The sequence below is a fragment of the Scylla paramamosain genome, chromosome 47 (assembly GCF_035594125.1).
Source record: "Scylla paramamosain isolate STU-SP2022 chromosome 47, ASM3559412v1, whole genome shotgun sequence".
NCBI lineage: Eukaryota > Metazoa > Arthropoda > Malacostraca > Decapoda > Portunidae > Scylla > Scylla paramamosain.
Genome location: NC_087197.1, coordinates 842,604 through 864,426, shown reverse-complemented (window position 1 = coordinate 864,426; position 21,823 = coordinate 842,604). Strand labels below are relative to the sequence as shown.

Sequence of the window (21,823 nt, the reverse complement as noted above, 5' to 3'; positions counted from 1 at the left end):
TCTCTCTCTCTCTCTCTCTCTCTCTCTCAGGGGCTTTGTCAGTCAGTCAGTCAGTCAGAGAGAGAGAGAGAGAGAGAGAGAGAGAGAGAGAGAGAGAGAGAGAGAGAGAGAGAGAGAGAGAGAGAGCAGCTCATTGCAAGCATGTTATCAACAACAGCAACATATACACACACACACACACACACACATAGAGGCATCACCATCCGTAATTGGTAAAAAATAGTAGTAGTAGTAGTAGTAGTAGTAGTAGTAGTAGTAGTAGTAGTAACAACATCAATAATAGTAATAATAACAAGAACAGCAATAACAACAATAATAACAACAACAACAATAATAATAATAATAATAATAATAATAATAATAATAATAATAATAATAATAACAATATCAACAACAACAGCAGCAACATCAACGATAACTGGAATCATTAACTCGAGTTTCCCTGTATTGAGTTGTGGCTTCGTGTCAGATGCACGCTGGCTGGCAACTTAGTGACGGGACGGTTCTCGATAAGGTAATTAATGCTTCAACGCCACGCCATGAATCACTGCTGCCTTTCACTACTACTATTATTATTATTATTGTTATTGTTGTTGTTGTTGTTTTGTTGTTGTTTGGTTTGTTTTGCTGTGTTAGTCTTTCTTTTTCTTTCTTTTTCTTTCTTTCTTTCTTTCTTTCTTTCTTTCTTCCTTCCTTCTTCTCCTTCTCCTCCTTCTCCTTCTCCTCCTCCTCTTATTACTGTGCTGTTAATATTTACACGAATTGTGAAGACGTAAACGAGAGAGAGAGAGAGAGAGAGAGAGAGAGAGAGAGAGAGAGAGAGAGAGAGAGAGAGAGAGAGAGTTAAATGGAAGTCCAGGCGTAATGTTCAGAATGGGAGTGAACGAGGTAATTGAGAATGAATAATATCAAGCACCTGCATCATGTTTTCTTTCATTCATTCAGTGTGACATGCGAAGTTTTGAACGGGGTGACAATTCTATTATTATTATTGTTGTTGTTGTTGTTGTTGTTGTTGTTGTTGTTGTTGTTGTTGTTGTTGTTATGAGCAGCATCACTACTACTACTACTACTACTACTACTACTACTACTACTACTACTACTACTACTACTACTACCACCACCATTACTATCACCAATATAATCATTATCTCGTTATTTCTTATTTATTTACATTTTCTTGCTTATTTATTTGTTTTTCTTATTTATTTGGTTATTTTTATGTCTGATTTATCTTTTCAACTACTGCGACTTTCATTTACTGATATTGGAAGGGTTGGTGGGGAGGAAGCTTATACTGTCCTATCCAATCGCTTAACAAACTCATATACTCCAAACTTGAAGTACGGTAATGAGTGGACGGTGAGGAGTCTTCTACAGAATTATCCTATCTCTTAACCTTAACAAAATCCTTGAGTACAGCTTAGAATTATAATGGGTAGATGGGGAGGAACCTTCTAGTTTAGTATCCTGTCTAATAAATGCGTAAGTGTCACTGGGTAGGTTTTCGTAAGGTTTAGAGAGTGGGTGGGTGGTGAGAATGCTTCAGCTGTACTATCTATAAAGTCACTGGTACTGAGCGTTTGAAAGCCTAGGAGAGGTTAAAGATTGCTGTTCGCTTTCCTCTGTAATTGTATGTAAATAATATCACTGACAGATAGACAGATAGATTGATAGATAGGCAGGGAGATAGATTGAATGTACGTAGAATACCAAATAGATAGATAGATAGATAGGTTGAATTCACGATACCTATATATAAAGACAGAAAATGGCACTACAAGAACCCTTACATTATCGTTCATACCAATACTTTTATCTTTATTAACGCCGAGGTGAAAAGAAAAAAAGAAAAAAAAAACTTAGGTGTATTCAAATGGAGTAGCGAGTGTCGAGCGGTCATTAGGAGTCGAAGTGTTGAAAGAATCGTGTTAGCGTGAAGCGAGACTGGTAGTGATGGTGGTGGTGGTTGAAACGCGCGCGCGCACACACACACACACACACACACACACACACACACACACACACACACAAAGAGAGAGAGAAAAAAAAAACACCCCACCATCACTGATATATGTATTTCTCTCTTCTCTAAGACCTCACTATACATAAATAATGCAAGTACGTTTGAGTAGTGAAGTTTAAAGTACTCGTTAGCATTTAAAGTGAAAGCGGCAGTTTTTTTTTTCTTTTTTTCTCTCTACCATTTTTTTTTTAAGAGCGTGTGTAGCTGTCTTAAGTAAATCAGTTAAGCAAGAATACAATGGTTACGTAGGTATTGTTTCTACCTGCTTCATATACAGCTCAAGTGTAACTGCGTGAAGTAAAGTGAAAGCCGTACGGTGGAGTTATTTTCACTTTGCTTTATTATTTATTTGTATTTTTATAAGTGCTCTTGTCTTCATGAAAGCGCGTGTCCACCTTTATCACCTTAGTTATCAAGCAAACATACTGCAGTCATGTATTTACTGTATTTAGAACTTTATATACAATACCCGTGTGTCGTGAAGTACTGGTAGTAGTATTTAAGGTGAAAACGTCGCAGTTTTTTTGTCAAACAAGCATATAATAGTCACATATATATTGTATCAACTTAATTCATACACAATACCGATGTAACTGTGTGAAGCGTAGTAGTAATATTAATTAAAGTGAGCGCGGCGAAGTGTGGGCAGGTTTAGTGGGGCGAGGTTTGTTTACTAACAGGCCGCTGGAGAGGTACCCGCGTCCTGCTGCTCTATATTCACTTCCCCTGCCATGCTGATGTCCTAGCTCCCCGCACTGCCAGGTGAGGCCACGGATGCTTCAGTGGGGGGCGGGGGGAGGGGGTAAGGGCAGGAGAGGGTCGCCGTTATGCTGCAAATAGGAAAAGTGGGACGAGTCAGCCAGCCTTCGTGACCCGCCAAGGTGAAAGTGGACGATGCTCACAGCCACATTTTTAACAAGATATGGACGCTCTCTCTCTCTCTCTCTCTCTCTCTCTCTCTCTCTCTCTCTCTCTCTCTCTCTCTCTCTCTCTCTCTCTCTCTCTCTCTCTCTCTCTCTCGCGAGTACCTTGCTTGGGTGTCGATTTAGTGATTAGGTTAGGTTGTGTGGTGCTGTGTTGGGTTCCGCTGTGCTGCCTTTGTTGGAGTGTGCTGTGTTATGCTGGGTTTGTTGAGGTGAGGTTATGTTGTGCTCTGTTGGGTCAGGTTGGGTTAGACTCTGTTGTTGTGGTAAGTTATGGTTTTCTGTGCTGTGACATGCTCTGCTATCCTGCCTGAGTTGAAGTTAGGTTAGGTCATTTACTTTTTTTTTGTACAGGTGTAATATTTATTTTGATTAGATTAGTGGTTCTCTCTCTCTCTCTCTCTCTCTCTCTCTCTCTCTCTCTCTCTCTCTCTCTCTCTCTCTCTCTCTCTCTCTCTCTCTCTCTCTTTTGTTTCCCTTGGCCAGTGACCTTACATTAAAAAAAAGTTAATTTAAGACAGTTCAGGTTCTTATATGCTTGTGTGAGTGATGTTAGATTGCTTAGGCCAGGTTACAGTTGGTTAGGACAAGTTAGGTTCATACAGTTGGTTAGGACAAGTTAGGTTCATGTGGAGTAAATGCAGAATATAAATATGATCGGCTTTAATTTAGAGGCAGCTGTCATGTTTTGTGTGTGATTTATACTTTACTGTATATGGAAAATATGTAAAAAAAAAAAAAATTATGCAAATCTTCTTACCGTAACTTGACTTAAACATACAGTCCATAACTCCCCTTTCAGTGTACACATCTGTTAGGCCACCACGGCTTATCATTCACCTCCACTTGACTCTCATATACTGCCTCTCATAACAGTTTCTTATAAATAAATCAATAAAAACAACAATTATGACATACAGCAGTGAAATATACATTGTTACATGTCAGAGGATTAAAAAAAGTACAGTATTGTTAGTTGAAGTAAGATGGTGTGAGTGTGAACCCATACCTTGAATATTAACTCAGATATTATTAGGGTTAAAGATAAAACAATTGATGCCTTGATGTTAAAGACCCCTTATCACCTCTATGATCTACCCAGGTGGTGGTGGTGGTGGTGGTGGTGGTGGTGGTGGTACAAGAGTATGGTTCAGACTATCAAGTAAACCTTTTCACTTCCCCTCAGCCAGCAAGGAACAGTCACCCCAATGTGCCTGAGAACTAAGTGCCGTGGTTTGATACACAGTGAGGCTCTTTAGGGAATGGGTTGGTTTTATTGATACCCTTGTAAGGTGTCTTGGGCTGAATCACACACACACACACACACACACACACACACACACACACACACACACACACACACACACACACACACACACACACACACACACACACACACGTACAGATAAGGAGAGAAATTGCACCTCTTGCCTCTGTGGTGGTGGTGGTGGTGGTGGTGGTGGCTTACAGAGAAATTTGTTTGAGCACAGACGGGTTTTGTGGGTGAACCAAGTTTTTCTGACATTTTGTGGTGATGGTAGTGCAGTGCTTGGTGGGGTGAAGGTGTCTGTGTGTGTGCATGTGTATGTAAACTGCTTGTATGTGCTTGCTGGAGTAAAGGAGGGTGTCTGTTATCATAGCTTTCTGTGGTAGCTCATCAGTCATCAGTGTATTATTGTTGTGTGGGTTATTAGTTATTAGGCTTGTCTGCCATATGGTCCTGTTGTTGTGGTGCTTTAAGTCAGTCAGTCAGTCAGTCAGTTAGTCTTTCCATGCAGCAGTCTGGTATGCTAACACAGGCCACAGTCTGAGACCAAAGATGGCAATGCTCTCAGTCAGTCAGTTAGTCAGTGTTTCTCCATGCAGCTGTCTTGTATCCTAACAATGCTGTGTCTGAGAATGAAGATGGCAGGACTTGTACATTTATTACCAGTGCTGTGGAGTATGTTAGTCAGTCAACACATGTCCATGAATGAGTCATCCTTGCATCACACTTCCATAGGTCACAGCTGAGGAATGCTTGATAAGGTCTCACACTCACATGCTGTCTAGAGATAACAGATAACCAGCAGATAGAACAGACATCCTTTTGCAAACACTCCCGTAACATTTGAGTCAGAAAAAACATGGTACTTCTTCCACTGTACTTCATTACACTTATTTTGCAAACAGCTTTCTAACATTGCAACAAGAGAAATTAGTCTTTACAGATATTTCCACCAGTGCAGCCATTCTTGAGTCACTTGCAAGGTAGTCGTAAGAAATCATTGACCAAAAAAAAAAAAAAATGCACTCAGCTTTCCCTTCAATCAAATATCACCACAGTCAGTAAATCCACCACCAGTGCTGCCCTGTCAGCCATGAAGCAACTCTGTCACACTTCACAAACTTTCTAGAGCATGGATGGAAAGTACTACATGTGGGGGAGAGAGAGAGAGAAAGAGAGAGAGAGAGATGTAAGAGGCATTTGTTAAGTTGTCCACCTGATGCAGCACTCCTCACTTCCTTGCCTTATAAGATGTGCCACTGAAGGTCACAATAAACACCAGAAAACTCAGTACATACACAAGGAGACACAAACACGCACTTACAGATTAACAGACATAATATGACATATAAAGAATTGTTTGCCTTTGTATCCTGTCTTGTCAGCATTATAAGGGTTTTCCATACCTCTCTCAGCCCACAATGTACACAGTGACACGTAAACAGGATCATATAAGACGCAGAACATGGGGATATACAAAACACAGGTGCACAGTTTAAAGGACAAGAAAAAAAGAGAAAAACAGTATGACATGGAAAATAATACACACAAAGGACAAGAAAGAATACAGAGAAACAGGAGATGGAGAAGAAGACATGACATAGGAAGACACCAAACACAGGTATAAAGAACAAAAGGTGGAGAATATGTATAAGGAAACCACACACACACACACACACACACACACACACACACACACACACACACACACACACACACACACACACACACACACACACACACACACACACACACACACACACACACACACACACACACACACACACACTTGATACTGGGGCTTAGATACAGAAGATACTCTGAGAATACTGACAAACAGACAGATAATAAAGCAAACACAAGAACACTAAACAGAAGACACAAAACCAGAGAAAAGGAGGAAAAAAAAACTGATATATGGACATTTTCTTACACAAGGGAAAAAGAAGGAAAGGAAAGTTGATAAAGAGACATAAACACATACACAGAACAAGCAGGGAAGCAGGGCATAATCGCTTAACATAAGGACAAGGGGTGACATGTAGAGCTGCAGAACAGGGCATGGTAGGGAGGCAGGTACCGGGACACAGCAGCCAGGGGTGATATTTACACTTGCGGGGGAAAAAAACTTGTTGGATTTCCTGTCGTTTTATTAAAGGTATTTCTCGGGAGTATATTATTAATCTTTGAGGTGAATTAGGTATTATTCTCGTGCGTTATATCTCTAAGTTGCTTTTATAGTAAGTGGAATTTTTCTTTTTCTATTTTCTTTGGTGTTCTTTTAATGTAACTGGGTGGTAATCAAGACATAACTACAAAAAAAATAAAAGAAAAAAACGAGCTCATTGAAGGTTCCAGTCACTAAAGATAACAATTCAAGAAGCAAGTGTAAAATTACATAATGAAGTCTCTTGAAAACTGGTGGTATGGAATTATTATGTTATTGCCTTTGTGGGGAAAAATTTATATGTAATTGAGACTTGAGTGTATATGGTGATTGCAGACAAGTAGAGTGGCTAACTTAACAGATATATAAATTGTTTTCATCACCACCAACACCACCACCACCACCATTACCTTTATTTATTTAACATACCTTATTTTAATTAACATCATCATCATCATCTATTATCATCATTAATTTTCCCATGTGGGATGGGACGGCATTCAAGTCCCATTTAAATTAACAGACAAATGTACAACTTGCTCATCACCACCACCATCACCATTACCATCATTATCATTTATTTATCTACTTATTCAACATATTTTTCCGTCATGAGGTTGGTCGGTGTGCAAGTCTCACCTAAAATTGATGTCCCCCTCAGTACTCAGAGGTGTGGTGTTCATTACTCTGGTGCTGTCATAAATATTGAAGGCACACTGAAAAAGGCAGAATCATATTAGCAGTAAATCCTGAACAGGCAGCCCACGCATATCTTTTTTAGGGTGCTGTGTTTGTTTTAGGAACTCTGTGTGTGTGGGTGTGTGTGTGTTTATGTATGTATGTATGTATGTATATTTATAATTCCAAATTTGATTCCCCCCTCTCTTTCCAGCTCTCTCTCAAAGTAGTTAATTATTTCATGTTATTTTTACAATTTACTCCATATAAAACTATAGATGTGATATTCTGATATAAAAAAGGTGTATTCAGTGGATAAGTACATAATTATTACCTGTGTCCTACCCTCCTTACACAATCACGTCTCATGGTTTTTAAAAGATTAGACACTTGCATGGATGAGGACAACAGGTTAAAGTATGTAGGCATATTTTTTCTTCTTTTTTTTCTTCATGTAAAGAGGCAGGCATGTTTAATATAGGGATTGCCACATGTAGGCCTGATGGTTCCTTGCAGCTTCCCTTATGTTCTCATGCCCTGGTGTTGTGTGTGTCTCCATTCTGGTCACTAATTCCTCCTCTTCTTCCGGCAGAATGGACAAGAGCCGCGAAGGGGAACGAGGGGAGAAGCCCCACTCAGGGCTGCCTCCCGGAATGGACCCAGCCACCGCAGCCCTCTATGGTGGGTGAGGGGACTAGGAGTGGTGGGGCTGTGTTTGGTGTTTAAATGTTACGACGTAAAATGATGAAATAGTAAAGATTTGTAACTATTTGATATTTCTTACAGTGAAACAACTCGTCAGTCAGTCAGTCACATATATATACTCACTCACTCATTCATTCAGTCACTCACCAGCAGCACACTCATTGAAGTTAAGATTTGTAATTGTTTGGTGTCTTATAATAACACACCCATCCATCAGTCAGTCACGCACACAGTGGGCATGTGAGGCAGTGGTAATGGGGCCGTGTGTGGTGTTTTCTGTTACTGCTGCTAGAGTAGTGTCTGGTAATGGCATCAGACATTGTAGTGAGGTAGCTGAGGTTTGTAATTATGTAATATATCTTTAAGGAAACAACTCATCAGTCAGTCAGTGAGTCCATTATTGCAGTTAGTGATGTGCATTGTATTGAAATCAGTCTAGTGAGGTGACCATCACTCATTGTCACCATCACTGCCACCGTCACACTGACCCACCCTGTACCCGCAGCCAACATGTTCGGGAGCGGCAGCCTGGGAGGGTTTAATCCAGCAGCAGCGGCGGCATCAGGACTGCAGGGGTGGGGAGGGCTGCCCCTGGCTTCCCCCACTAGCTCTGCGGCAGGCCTGGCCAGTCTGGCAGCGGCACAGCAGGCACAGCAGGCGGCGGTGTTGGCGGGGCTCGGGCCAGCAGCAGGTATGGGATGGCTGGGATGCTGTGGTTCTTGTTGACTTACTCTGTGGTCTTGTGGTCTTGTTTCTGTATGTCTGTTTTAGTATTTCCTCCCTGGTCTTATTGTGGTCTCATGTCTCTGTCTCTTTCCAAGTTTGCTATCTAAAGTTTCTTCAGGTTTGTGTGTGTCTTTCTTTCTTTGTATTTCCTTTTTGGTCTTGTCTGTCTGTGTTTCTCTATCTTTTTTTTAGTCTCTCCTCTTTGGTCTTGTTTCTCTTTTTATTTCTTCTTATTAGTCTTTCCTCTTTAGTTATGTCTCTTTCCAACTCTCCTCTTCAGTATTACCCTTGTCTAGTCTCTCTCTCTCTCTCTCTCTCTCTCTCTCTCTCTCTCTCTCTCTCTCTCTCTCTCTCTCTCTCTCTCTCTCTCTCTCTCTCTCTCTCTCTCTCTCTCTCTCTCTCTCTCTCTCTCTCCAGTCTTCCCCTCGGCTTAACGTTCTTTGACTAAACTGAAATTTGACATAGCATTTCCCAAATGGCGCCAGAACTGACTCCCTTCTCCCCTTGTGTTCCCAAGCTGCCTACCAGGACCGGGCACTAGGCGGTGAGTAAGCAGGGCCTCGGTCTCTATGCTCACACCTGCACCAGAGAAGCAACATTAGCACACTGCAGGAGTAAAGTCTGGGGTATTATAGGTGAAATCTGGGAAATATTTGAAGAGGTGTGCCACTTCTTGGTACAAAATTGTAAAGGTGTAATTGTCAGAAATTTTTTTAAAGGTGCTCATCATGACATCAAAAAGGTGTATTTGTCAGGAGTTGAAAGGTGTACTTGACAAAAGATTCAGGAAAAGTTGTCAAGAATAAAAAAAATGGACTTATAAGAGATTTCAAAAGGAATAAACAAATAAACTCAGAAAGATAGACTTGTCAAAAACTCAAAAAGGAAATACTTGCCAAAAAATTAAAAACAAGCACTAGTACCATTTATTCCTTCAAACCACAAACTGAACACCATTACATCCTTCACACAGCGCTGAGGTGAAAGTGAGGCCAGCCGTGGTGTTTGCTTGCACCCTGCAGCCTCACAGCACTCCACAGCTTTCTCCCATGCACCTCCCAAAATGAAGCAGGGGAAGAAAAAGTTAATTCTGCTCTGAGACTTAAAGAGATAAGAATACTTGATAATGATTGTGATTGGAAAGAACTGTTGGCAAGGTAATGCAAGTCCTGCCCTGAGAGACAGAGAGAGAGAGAGTGGAAGTTACTGTTGGCAATGTAATGTGAGTCCTGCCCTGAGAGAAAGAGAGAGAGAGAGAGAGAGAGAGAGATCTACCTAATACCAGTAATATAGGCAAGTCTTGAAATACTGAGAAAATGTAAAGTCATCTGCGAGAGAGAGGGAGAGAGCTACTTAACACCAATAATAGAGATAGGTCTTGAAGTATTGAGCAATAAATCCATGAGAGAGAGAGAGAGAGAGAGAGAGAGAGAGAGAGAGAGAGAGAGAGAGAGAGAGAGAACAACACCTGATACCAATACTGACACCAGCAAAGATATTATAGAAGGCAACATTACTCCTTATCTCTTGACTGTAGCAATAGAGGAATTTCTGAAATGCCTTGAATAGCATGAGGCAAGAATTGAGATGCACTGATGGCACCTGGGGTACGTCACAATGCTGGTGATATGGTGATGAGTGAATGCACCAACGAACTGCAGATTTTGTAGCTAATGTCCTTCTCTTCTGTAAGTGTGTAGTGAGATTTGGTTCATGTTGTTTTCTTTATGAGTTGCATTATAAGTATCTTGAATTTTCTCTTTTCACTAAACAAAGGTACAGATGTGTTTTTATTAGTAGGCGAAAGATATACAGGCAACATTCTCGAATTTGTTTTTATAATGTCCCTAAATTGAATCGTACAAAAGTTTTCATTTGGCAGAAATGATAAGACACTTGAACTGAAGTATTAAAAGGTCATAGTATAATTTTCTAATAGCTAGAAGGTATATAAAAATGCCCTCAATTGGAGTAAATAATGGGAAGGTACATTGTCTATTAAAAGAACAAAAAATCAACAATAATATGCAGCCAGAAATGTTGAAGGAAACTTGACTAAAACTTTGCAACCTGTGAATTTTTTGCTTTAGTATGTAGTGAGGTTGTGTGCGTAATTTCTAGTGTCAAGTAGGTGTTGTGTGTGATAAAGTTGTCTCTAATACCAGTGTTAGGAGTGTTTGGCTAAAATGTTTGTAACTTTCATAACTCCACAACACCAGCAGCTTCTCAGACTCGTAAAGATTGATTGACTAACATTTGCTGTCCAGAAGTTAAGAGTTGGCTGATCTAGTGCAAATTTTAGTGTCAGATTTTAACCTTTGTACAGTTACAACCACCCTTTGCTAACATTAAGTGAGTGCTGAGAGAGAAAGAGAGAGGGAGAATAGGTTAACTTTGTCTTCCAATGGCTACTCAACTATTTAAGACTATCATCACCATTTAGTACTATACCATCTCTCTCTCTTGATCACTATTAGCACTGCCACCATCACCTTTTCACCCATCACCCCTGCTCATCGCCTACCACCTATCAGCAACACCCATTATCCTGCTAATCACCCACCCATTCAGTCGTCACCATTCACCCACCACCACTGCCACCATCACCTGATCATCCATTATCTATCACCCACCAGCCTTCATCCCCTACACCCATCACTCCCAACTACCCATCACCATCACCCCTATTCACCCATCACGTACTGACCCATGCCACCCCCTCAGCTTGGTGGAATCTGGCGGGACTGCAGCAGATGGAGCTCCTGGCACGGCTGCAGGGGGGCCTCGGGAGCAGCGGTGGGAGTGCTGCGGCGGCGGCAGCGGCAGCCAGCATGGGGGGCTATGGGGGACTGCATCCAGAGCACCTCATGAACCTGGAGATATTGCAGGCACAGCACGGTAAGTTACGGTAGGATGGGGTGGATTAGTTAGTGTGAGGTAGTGTGGGTTAGGTTAGGTTAGTGTGAGGTAGTGTGGGTTAAGTTAGGGGAGGGTTAGGTTAGTACGAGTTATGTTTCGGTGGAGTCATAATAAGTTATTTTGTCTTGTGTAACTGTTCGTCTTTGGCTTATGTCCTTTATGTTTGTTGTGATGCTTTTGTGTTCTTTTATTTCCATTATTCATTGTATTCTCTTCTCCTTTGTAGTTTTTTATTTCTCTCAGTCTTTGTGGGTCAAATTCATTAATTAAGAGATTTTTTTTTCTCTTTTTGTCAACTTTTATAAATTAATTGTCTTTTTTTTTCCCCTCTAATGATCACCTTCCTTTTAAAGTGTGTGTTCTTTGTGTGCTGGCTGCCCTGGCTGACCCTTTGTTTTCTCTCTCTCTCTCTCTCTCTCTCTCTCTCTCTCTCTCTCTCTCTCTCTCTCTCTCTCTCTCTCTCTCTCTCTCTCTCTCTCTCTCTCTCTGGGAAAAGGACATTGAAAAAAATTACATCATTAGGGTATGACAGAAAAGAAGAGAGAAAAGAAAGGTAATGAAAATTTCTCTCTCTCTCTCTCTCTCTCTCTCTCTCTCTCTCTCTCTCTCTCTCTCTCTCTCTCTCTCTCTCTCTCTCTCTCTCTCTCTCTCTCTCTCTCTCTCTCTCTCTCTCTCTCTCTCTCTCTCTCTCTCTCTCTCTCTCTCTCTCTCTTGGTTGTCTTATACAATTACTTTGTTTTTCTACTCTGATATTTAATAAATGTTCTCATCACCACCACGACCACCACCACCACTACTACTTACTACTACTACCAAACACTAACCTAACCACATTTCTGAACCACACTAACCAACCCTCACCATTGCAGCCGCTGCCATGGGCCGCCCGCACTCTCCACCAGCAAAGCCAGCACTGCCAGCACCTCCTCCAAAGTGTCCCACAGCAGCAAGAACGGCAGTGGCCCCAGCAGTGGCTCCAAGGGCATCACCAGCACCCTGAGCTACCGCGGGGGCGCCTCCACCACCACCACCACCTACTCCGCCCGCAGCCAGGACCACCTCAGCAGCTCCTCGCGCCCTGGGTTGGAGATCAGTCGCCTGGCAGCTTCCTCCACCACCTCCTCTTCCACTCCTGCCTCCTCCTCCTCTTCGTTCTCCTCCTCGCACCACCCACTCCTCTCCTCATCTTCGTCTTCCAGTCTCTCAGGCAGGCCTCCCCCATACCCGTACGGCTCGGCTTCCACCTCATCCATCTCACATCGATACAGGTCAGTTGTGCCCCAGTCCTCCCCTCCCTGTCCTTCCTTCCCCTTGCCTCTGTCTTCTTGTATTTCCATCTTGGTCAGCCATCTTCTGTTTTCTTCCCTTCTCATTTCCTTTTAAGTATTTTTTTCACTGTCACATGCTCTGCTTCTTTTACTGTCTTTTTAACCCTATTTAACAGGTTTTCTCTCACCTTTCCATCTCACTTTTCTGTATCCTGTGCATTCCTTACAATCTCACTTATCCTTGCATCTCTCTTCTCCATTTCATTCCCCTCCTTTCTTTGGTACCTTTATTCAGGCCCCCAGTCCCTTGCTTGTTCTCATAGCTCTCTCTATAACTTCTACTTCCCTTTTAGGCATTTCTTACTGACTTTTCCTTCATGACTTCTTAGCTGCTTCTCTCCCTCACAGTTGTTTTTTTTTTAATCTACTCTTTTAACCCTTCTTTACCTCCTTTTCCCTCATGGGCTCTTCCTTGACCATTTCTTTCTTGTAACCCACAGCTACCCCGGGTGGTCTCGACAACACATCCTCCCATCACTCAGATAATGTGGGATCGTCAGCCAGCCTCTCCTATGGGATAGCGAGCCTCATTGCCGACAAGCACCCCTCCTCCTCCACCTCCTCCGCACACCCCAAGGTCCACTCCTCCTCCTCCTCCTCCCTCACAGCTTCCTCCATCCCCTCCGCTGCCTCCTCCTCCTCTTCGTCAGCTGGTGCCAACAGTTCCTCCCAAGCTGAGGTAAGATGGAGGGAGAGAAGGAAAGTTTGATATAAAGGTGTGACTTTTCCCACTGGTCACTTGATTGTAAGTTTGGGGAAGATTTTGGCAGCTTTTCAGGCCCAGGCAAGCAGTAGTCAGTTGGTTTATAAGGCAGTCAGTTTGTCAGTTGGTTTATAAGGCCGTCAGTTTGTCAGTCAATTATTCAGTCAGTCAGTGGGTTTGTAAGCATATCAGTTTATTTGCTAATCAGTTAGTCAGTCTGTCAGTCTGAATTTCTTACACATAGACTGGTTTTGAAATTTACATGTTTATTTTAAGACCCCCAGTATTTCTTAATTGAAATTCTCAAATGAAGGATTCTGTTACATTAGATAACATTAAGATATGATGATTGAAGGACTGTGTTAGGTTAGGAAGGGTGAAATATTGTCTGGTAACATTAAGATAGGATGATTGAAGGACTTAGGATGGGTGTAATATTGTGCCAGGTAACATTAAGGTAGGATGATTGAAGGACTGTTAGGTTAGGTTATACTAGGGCAGGATGAATGAAGAATTGCATCAGGTAAGGTTAGGCAGCAACATTAGGGTAAGATGGGTGAATCATTGTATTGTGTGAAGTAAGGTATTCATTGATAGATTAATGGTGCTACAATTATGTATAAGAGTACTGTGTTAGGGTGTATTATTTATTGATATCCATCACAAACAAACACACTGTAGTATATTTGTATATTCTCATTTCCCTTCCTGTTTTATGTAGATGCAACCAACTCTCCAGAAATGTAGTGTCTTTAATTCTCTCTCTCTCTCTCTCTCTCTCTCTCTCTCTCTCTCTCTCTCTCTCTCTCTCTCTCTCTCTCTCTCTCTCTCTCTCTCTCTCTCTCTCTCTCTCTCTCTCTCTCTCTCTCTCTCTCTCTCTGCCTGAAAAATTGCATCTCTTAAAACTTATTTACACTCAAAATGGAATGTTGTCATGAGGACACAGTATTCACCTCATTGCACACACACACACACACACACACACACACACACACACACACACACACACACACACACACACACACACACACACACACACACACACACACACACACACACACACACACACAAAAGCACTTTTCAATTTACCTTTCAATCGTCTCTCTTTTTTCCTGTCCTTTCTCTTTCATTTCACCCAGCCAGATTTCAGCCACATCTACCACCCAGTCAGTCACTTTCCTCACTTCACCACTTGCCAGGCAGCACCTGCCACCTCCCCCATCACCACACCATCCCCATTGCCTCTCTGATTTAAAAGGTTGGGAGTTGTAACTTTCTGTCAGCCAGCCCTGCCCTACTCCACCCTTGCCTTGCTTTCCATATGTGGGTGTTAGGTGGTGGGGTAATGTGTGTGTGTGTGTGTGTGTTATAAGCAAAGGCTACATATGATTCAAACACATGATATTATTTGTACGAGGACTATATCGCTGAGTCAGTACCTGTGTGTGTGTGTGTAGGGGTGAGGTGTGAGTGGCACTGTACATAGAGTAGAGGTGTCTATGAGGGAGGTGGGGGGACAGGCTGGCCATAGAAATAGGTAGAGAGAAAGGAGAAGAAGGATGATGAGTTGAGGGCATGTAGTGATGGCGAACACACAGACAGGCAGACAGCACTTCACTCACTCATCCACTAGTGCTTGCTGACACTCTTTCCACTAACACGACTCTCATGTGACCACCGCCTCCACCCGGCATCCTGCAGCCTGCATCCTTCCTCCTACACTACTCAAGTTGATGTTTTGCAGATGCTCCTTCCTCTTGTCATATCTTTTTGCAATGGCATCAGTGGATCTACTTACCATTACCTATTAACTTTTATTGCATTTGTGTTGAGCTCTTTACTACTCGTCATTATTATCAACTCTACTGCACGTGTGTTTTGAATCCTCTCTTTTATTACACTCCTAATTCAACGTGACCTTTTCTGCACGTGCAAGGTGGTGCCCAAGAAAGCTCCCTTCAGCCCTCAGCCCTTGTCACACTATGCCTCAGGCCCACAAGGCACAGGTCTCATTGTTAAGCTGCCCCACACTGACCCTTGTGTCTGATGACCTCACTCAGTGTCACCATGTGTGTGTTAGCCATTGTTGTGTTAAGTGGATCAGTCTGCCCTCAGTGTTGTATCTCACAGCGAATGGTAAGTCAGCCGCCAGCGCTGTGGCCGCAGGGAAGGCTGCTGGACATTGGGTGGATGCCTTGGAACTCTACACCCATTCTTATCTACTTGTGTACTTATCTACTTGTTCTATTTATTCACTCACTCACTCACTCACTCCCTTCTTTGTTTCAAGGTATTTTTGAGGATTGACCACCATTCGTAGTCTCTGTCTAGGAATGTATTTTTTGCATGGTATTCACTCCTTTTTGAGAGTCTGCCTCGTACGTAGGTAGCGTCCAACACTTGTCTCGTTGGAAGAGTTTCACAGAGTCTGAACTGAAGTATGGAATGGCATGCTGTTATTGTGTGTATTTGAGTTTTATGTATCAGTTTGTTTTTTTACTCTCTCTCTCTCCACACCTGTCACCTTCCTGCCTTCCTGTCTGCCTGCACTGTTGTGTGCACGCCGGAATGTACACACACCATTGCGCACACTCCCCTGGTGCACCCCGTGTGCAGCGGGTGGCCGAGAAACTGGCGGGTAACGGCAGTGTGTCCATCTCCAAGGCCATCCGCAACAAGGAGCTGGAGATCATTCCCATCTCGCCCTCGGTGAAGAGCGGCAGCAGCGCGGCGCACGGCAGCGTGCCACCCCACAGGGACAAGTCAGAGCCCAAGGTGTCCATCTCTACTGTGGCTGCCGCTGCGCGCCTCTCCAACGGAGTGCCGGGGGGGGCCGCCTGGAGAGAGGAGAGTGCCAGCGTGTCCATCGAGCCGTGTGGCCCTGCACCCCCTATGCCGGCAGGACCACCAGGCTCCTCTGACGACGCCCCACTCAACCTCTCCATGAAGACTGAAGGCATCAAGGCCGGTGAGTGTGTCTGTGTGTGTGTGTGTGTGTGTGTGTGTGTGTTTTCCTTGGGGAGGGTGAATGTATTGCAGGGAGGTGCAGGAACCCATAGAAGGAATATCAAAAAGTTGGATGATTGAGGGAATTATAAGAATGGTGGATATGACAGGTAGAGGATGACCCTCAGTGAAATGGGAGGATGGAGAGTTGCATTATGTGAAAGTTGTGAGAGAAGAGTTATAGGATTAGAATGTGTAAGAACAAAAATAAATGAAAACTGTCCTGTAGCAGCTGTGTTCTCTCAGCAAGAGATAGACAGAGGTACAGGGGAAGCCTCATGCAGTCACACTCACCGTGTTTCCTTTGCCCCCACAGTGAAGATCGGAGAGAAGCGAGACCACAAGGACTCCCAGTTGGGTTCCCTTGGTCTGGGACGAGGTGTGAGCCCCTTGGACTTCCCCCCTGGGCTGGGTGGTGGCCTGGGCTCCATGCTGACGCCAAGCCTGGAGGTGCTGCAAAGTCTGTATGGGGCTCAGCCTGGGGAATCACGCAATGTACTGGCATCGGTGAGTGCGTGCGTGTGTGTGTTTGGTGAGAAGGAATGTAAGGCTTCAGAAAAACAAACTTGGATTTTTCATAATTTCAAGAAATATCTTAGCTGCAACACTTGTCCCTCCCTTGACAGATGCAGGAAGCCCTTCAGAGGCAGTTGCTGGGTGCTGATGGCAAGCGTGACGAAAAGAAGAAAAGGGTAAGTAGTGGGGTGAAGTGCTGCCCTCCTTGTGTTGTGTAGTAGCAGTAGTAACACTTAGCTCAAGGAAAACCATGTGTGCTGCAGGACTGACTATATTTGTTGCACAAAGTTGATGCATAGACGCATGCAGTAATTCCTCCTACTTGGTGCCTATTAGAGGCAAACCACTCTCTGCCTTAGGAATTTTCCAAATTAGAAATAATTAAATTGATGGAAAAACCAGTTTTAGGTCTGGACTTCCAACTTTTCCATTCTTGAACAACTCATGAACATAGCCAGGCCTCAGCCCAAGACTCCGCTACATTCTGTGCATGCTGTAGCAAAGAGATGAGCCTGTGGCATGGGAGGGCTGGGGATGAACTTCAAACCTGTCAGCATGAGGCAAGGCAGGTGTAGCCTCATTAGCCTCACACATTACTTGAATCTCTTTACTCAACTCCTCTGCATCTCATAAACCCTTCAGAGTGTGCCAAAGCAACGACGCATTGACAGGCAGCGTCATTGTTGGGCAGGTCACCAGGCTGGGCAGGGGCAGGCTGTGGTGGTGGTGCTCCTCACTGAGCAGAGTAATAAATGATAAATTGCTGTGAGGTGGGACTCAGCCTTCCTGAACATGGCACACATTCTTGCTCAATCCAGTTGCTATGACGACTTCCCATGCCAAGGCAGTGACCTCAGAGATAACTGAGATGAGGAAGGAGTCAGGGCTGTACTCTCACTGGCCGCCGTGGCTTTGCTTGGTTCTGGCAGTCTCAGGGCCATGATGGGTGGCAGGCTACCCAGACGCCTTAGAAGGGGTCCACTCTCAGCTTGGACTCCATGGTTTTAGAGCAATCCACACGGACTGGAGTAAATCTTGAATGAGTCACTAAAAATAAGAAAAAATGGTGTTTGACAAAGGGCACTGGATAGTAGGAAAACATGCATTAATGTCATACAGTGGGAGAAATTACTGAATGTTACATTATATGTGTGTGTGTGTGTGTGTGTGTGTGTGTGTGTGTGTGTGTGTGTGTGTGTGTGTGTGTGTGTGTGTGTGTGTGTGTGTGTGTGTGATGGCTATACAGTTTATTAAGCTTAATGAAGCAATGAAGCAAATTATCATTGTAACTGGAGGTATTGCTGAGTCTTGTATTTTTGGAAATGTTTACTTAAGAATGACAGAGACAGACCTCTTAAAGTGGAGATGATGATGGAAGGGAGACAGTTTGTGGTATGGTGAGGGATGCAGGGAGTGAAGGGAATGAGGCAGCACATGGCAGGCTAGGTAGATGTACAGAGTGATGGACACAGACACGTTCAGAGAAATCAGAACTGTAAAGCACACACAAAAGAGGCAACATAGCACAGACACGCAGCTTCCTCCACAGAAATGTAGATATCAGGAATAGACTACAAGTGATAGTGGTGTGCTGTGGACAGACAGGACAGCATGGACTTGACAAGTGTTTGCTGCTACTAGGTAAACACACACACACACACTCACACACACACACACACACACACACACTAAGGGCCCCAGCACTGATAGTTTCAGTTGCAGATGGAAGACGTGCAGGAGCGTTCCCGCCACCTGGGCCGCGGCACCTCCAAGCCCAAGAAGAACACGGTGGCATCGCTGCTGGAACAGTGCCGGGCGGCGGGCATCAAGCCTTCCTCTCTACCTCTGCCTCCCACTACCTCCATTGTCGTCACATCCGCCACTACCTCCCCCCCTCTCCACGGGATGGCCTCCTCGCGACCCGGGGACAGCCTCTCCATCACTACGTCTCCGATATTTAACTCGTCTCCCTCCCCCTCACCTGCCTCTCAGTCCCTCCCCCCAACCCTCCTCCCTGGCCTCCCTCTTGGCCTCTCCTCTGCCTCGTCCTCCTCCTACCCCTCCTCTGTTGGCTCCCCTGCACCTCCTACTCCCATCCCCACCCCTCCTGTCCCCTCCCTATCAATCTCCACTGTAGTGACCTCCCTCTCCTCCTCCTCCTCTGCCCCGCCCTCCCCCCTGCCTGCCGGTGAACCCATCACCACCACCACCACAGCCACCACCACCACCACAACTGTCTCCTCCTCCACCACCACCACTACCACCACACCCTCCTCTGTCACAGCTCCACCCTCCCCACCCCCTTCCTCAACCCCAACTCCCACCACCACCACCTCCACCACTATTCCTCCACCTCAGCCAGCCTCTCCACCCTCCACACCAGCATCTGTCACGGCCTCCCCTCCCCCCTCCCAGGCCACCCCTACCAGCGTCCCTCTCCCCGTGTCCCTCCCCCCCTCCCTCTCCCTCTCCTCCTCCGTGAGCATCACCTCCGTCACCCCTGAGGCAGCCATCACCTCCACCCCCTCCAAGCCCAGCGTCACCATCCACCCCACCACCTCCACCTCCGAGACAACCCCAGATCAGGAGTTTGACAAGATGGACAATTCAGTAAGCTTGCAACCACACTAACTCCCACTCCCCACCCGTCCCTTCCCTTCATCACCCTCCCTGCCCCCCACCCTGTGTACCCTTCATCCTCCCTATCCTCTCCTGTCCTCCTCTCTCCTGCTCTGCAGTCCCTCCATCCCTCCTCCCTCTTACTCCTGTGTTAAGAGATGGTTCCAGTCGCCACCACCACCACCACAGCCACCACCAACACCACCACTACTGTCACTACTGCCACCAAATGGCTCTCTGAGGGGTGGCTACCGGCCTGCAGCGCCCCGAGCACTGTGAGGTGCGCGCGGTGGATGGGTGAGGGTGGCGGCCGGAACGCTCCATGAAGGGACCGGTGGATAGTGTTGGGATAGACTCACTTTAAGGTTTATAGATAGAGACAGAGAAGGAAAGAGATAAAGAAAAGTATATTTTAGAGTCTTACTGTTAGCTGGCAATCTCTTCCTCATGAGTCACTGCTGCAGGGTTAGCAAGGAGAGAAAGAGAGATAGATAGATAGAGAAGAATATTAGTGAGGCTGAGGAAGGCAGGCAGCCCTGCCCTCAGCAGTAGCAATAATAGAGCTAAAACAGTAGTGTTAGAGAATGGGTTGGCAAGAAGCTGTTTCACCGATGAAGGCAGACGCCACAGGGGACGTGCAGTCTGACGCAGGCCGGCGCGCTGCTCCAGGGAAGTGTGCGGCGGCGGCGGCAGCCTTGACAACACTGAGCACCACTCTGTAAACCATCAGTGTACATAATGCAAGTTCCTGAAGTTATAGATATTGACACATTCCAACTATTCTTATACGCAGTTTGGGACGGTTAGTTGAGCGCTGGGGAGGCCTGGGGGGCGGGCCCAGCGTCCCCTCGGCCATCTGGTGTCCCTGTCATCATGTCGTGTTGTGTATAGACTGTAGCACCTGTCCTGAGGCCCTCACCTGGAGGGCCGCACACTGTCATTATGTATCTGCTTCAACACATTACTGCAAATGCTGAAATTGTATCCTGTGCATGTAGCTAAACATGGGTTTTTGCCACTCATAAGTTTTTTTGATTTGCCTCACTTTCAAGTAGCCACAAAGGTTTTCTCAAAATTTTCACTTGATATAATGGTCCAGGCCTCAGGGAAACGATACATCCATTGAACACTGATGAAACTTTTTGGGATAAATTTGATAATGGTTATAAACAAGCATTATGTTGAGCAAATAATCCTCAAATTCATTCAGACTGATTCAGATCCAAATTGCCGTCTTGGTGGTCAGCTGCACCGTCTTAAATATTGACTTGAGACACAAAAGGCCTGTGATTGAGGAATAAATTTTTTTGCATGTTTATGACCCAAACTACAATGCATAATGACAAGGCTTGCACAGTGTGTTGGCTCCAAGGTACTGGAACTTGGTGGTACACTTTATACCCAACAGTGGCAGCAATATGACTCTGCACTGCACATACACACACACATACACACACACACACACACACACACACACACACACACAATGGTAAGTCACACCTCCCTGGATCAACAAATACAGTCATCAGTATTCAAGATCACACACTAGACCGTGATGAGTCTATAGATTGTCTCACACTGAGGGCGTTGACAGGAGCCATGTTGCTGCCGGGTCGAGATGGTGATGGCAAGCCAGAGGAGTGCTCACTGAGGCCAGGTGAGGGGGGCTGTGCTGGCCTGCTCACCCAGCACAGCCCCCTTCATGCCCAGCCCGGTGAGGGGGTCAGGGGACCAGAAATGTGGGAATACTGTGAGTGTGACACATGAGGCCTGGGAGATGTCCCAAATAGCCACTTGAGGACTGCAAGAGTAAGGTAACAAGGATGGTTGAGGAAGGAAGTGTTTGGAGTCCCCTGTGAGTGCACTGCAGGGACTGCCTCACACTGAGTAACACCCATGCAAGCCTTTGGGGAATAAAGGCACTGTAGGTTCAAGAAAAATAAATGATAAAAGAAACATCACAAGAGAAACCACTCACTCCTGAACTGAAAATATATTGAAAATAAATTGGAAGCATGGACCACAGCTGCCTGATACAGCTGGGCAGTGGAGGTGGTGGCTGTGACAAGGAAAACCACAAATGTCAAACAAACAAGATAAAGATTTGTATGTACTCTCAATGACTGCCAGCCTGAACAACCTGCCTGGTCTCCCCTGACTGGTCTAGTGGGACTATTAACAGCTCATGGGAATAATAAGTGAGAAGATTAAAGAAAAGAGAAAGATACAAGGTAAAAAGG

The 21,823-nt window shown here is 44.8% G+C and overlaps 2 protein-coding genes across 18 annotated transcripts in view; both read left to right on the top strand.

The window, feature by feature from the left end:
- The window catches only part of LOC135094847 (spidroin-1-like), a 77,022-nt gene extending 64,472 nt beyond the window's left edge, over nucleotides 1–12,550 (top strand). For 7 of the 12 annotated variants that reach the window (XM_063995289.1, XM_063995284.1, XM_063995283.1 and 4 more), the window contains 5 exons: nucleotides 7,654–7,742; nucleotides 8,272–8,457; nucleotides 9,010–9,036; nucleotides 11,217–11,390; nucleotides 12,281–12,550. In XM_063995289.1, the coding sequence (XP_063851359.1) occupies nucleotides 7,655–7,742; nucleotides 8,272–8,457; nucleotides 9,010–9,036; nucleotides 11,217–11,390; nucleotides 12,281–12,411 (606 nt within the window). In that variant the 5' untranslated portion in view covers nucleotide 7,654 and the 3' untranslated portion in view covers nucleotides 12,412–12,550. Of the gene's footprint in view, nucleotides 1–2,598; nucleotides 2,789–3,129; nucleotides 3,162–4,386; nucleotides 4,449–5,310; nucleotides 5,838–7,653; nucleotides 7,743–8,271; nucleotides 8,458–9,009; nucleotides 9,037–11,216; nucleotides 11,391–12,280 lie in introns of those variants that run through there. The other 5 variants (XM_063995287.1, XM_063995280.1, XM_063995291.1 and 2 more) reach the window with 5 other exon arrangements.
- Nucleotides 12,551–13,158: 608 nt separating this feature from the next.
- LOC135094841 (bromodomain adjacent to zinc finger domain protein 2B-like) overlaps nucleotides 13,159–21,823 on the top strand; it is a 33,877-nt gene continuing 25,212 nt past the window's right edge. For 3 of the 6 annotated variants that reach the window (XM_063995265.1, XM_063995264.1, XM_063995261.1), the window contains exons 1-5: nucleotides 13,159–13,418; nucleotides 16,059–16,410; nucleotides 16,765–16,955; nucleotides 17,075–17,140; nucleotides 18,681–19,574. In XM_063995265.1, the coding sequence (XP_063851335.1) occupies nucleotides 16,335–16,410; nucleotides 16,765–16,955; nucleotides 17,075–17,140; nucleotides 18,681–19,574 (1,227 nt within the window). In that variant the 5' untranslated portion in view covers nucleotides 13,159–13,418; nucleotides 16,059–16,334. The other 3 variants (XM_063995262.1, XM_063995263.1, XM_063995267.1) reach the window with 3 other exon arrangements.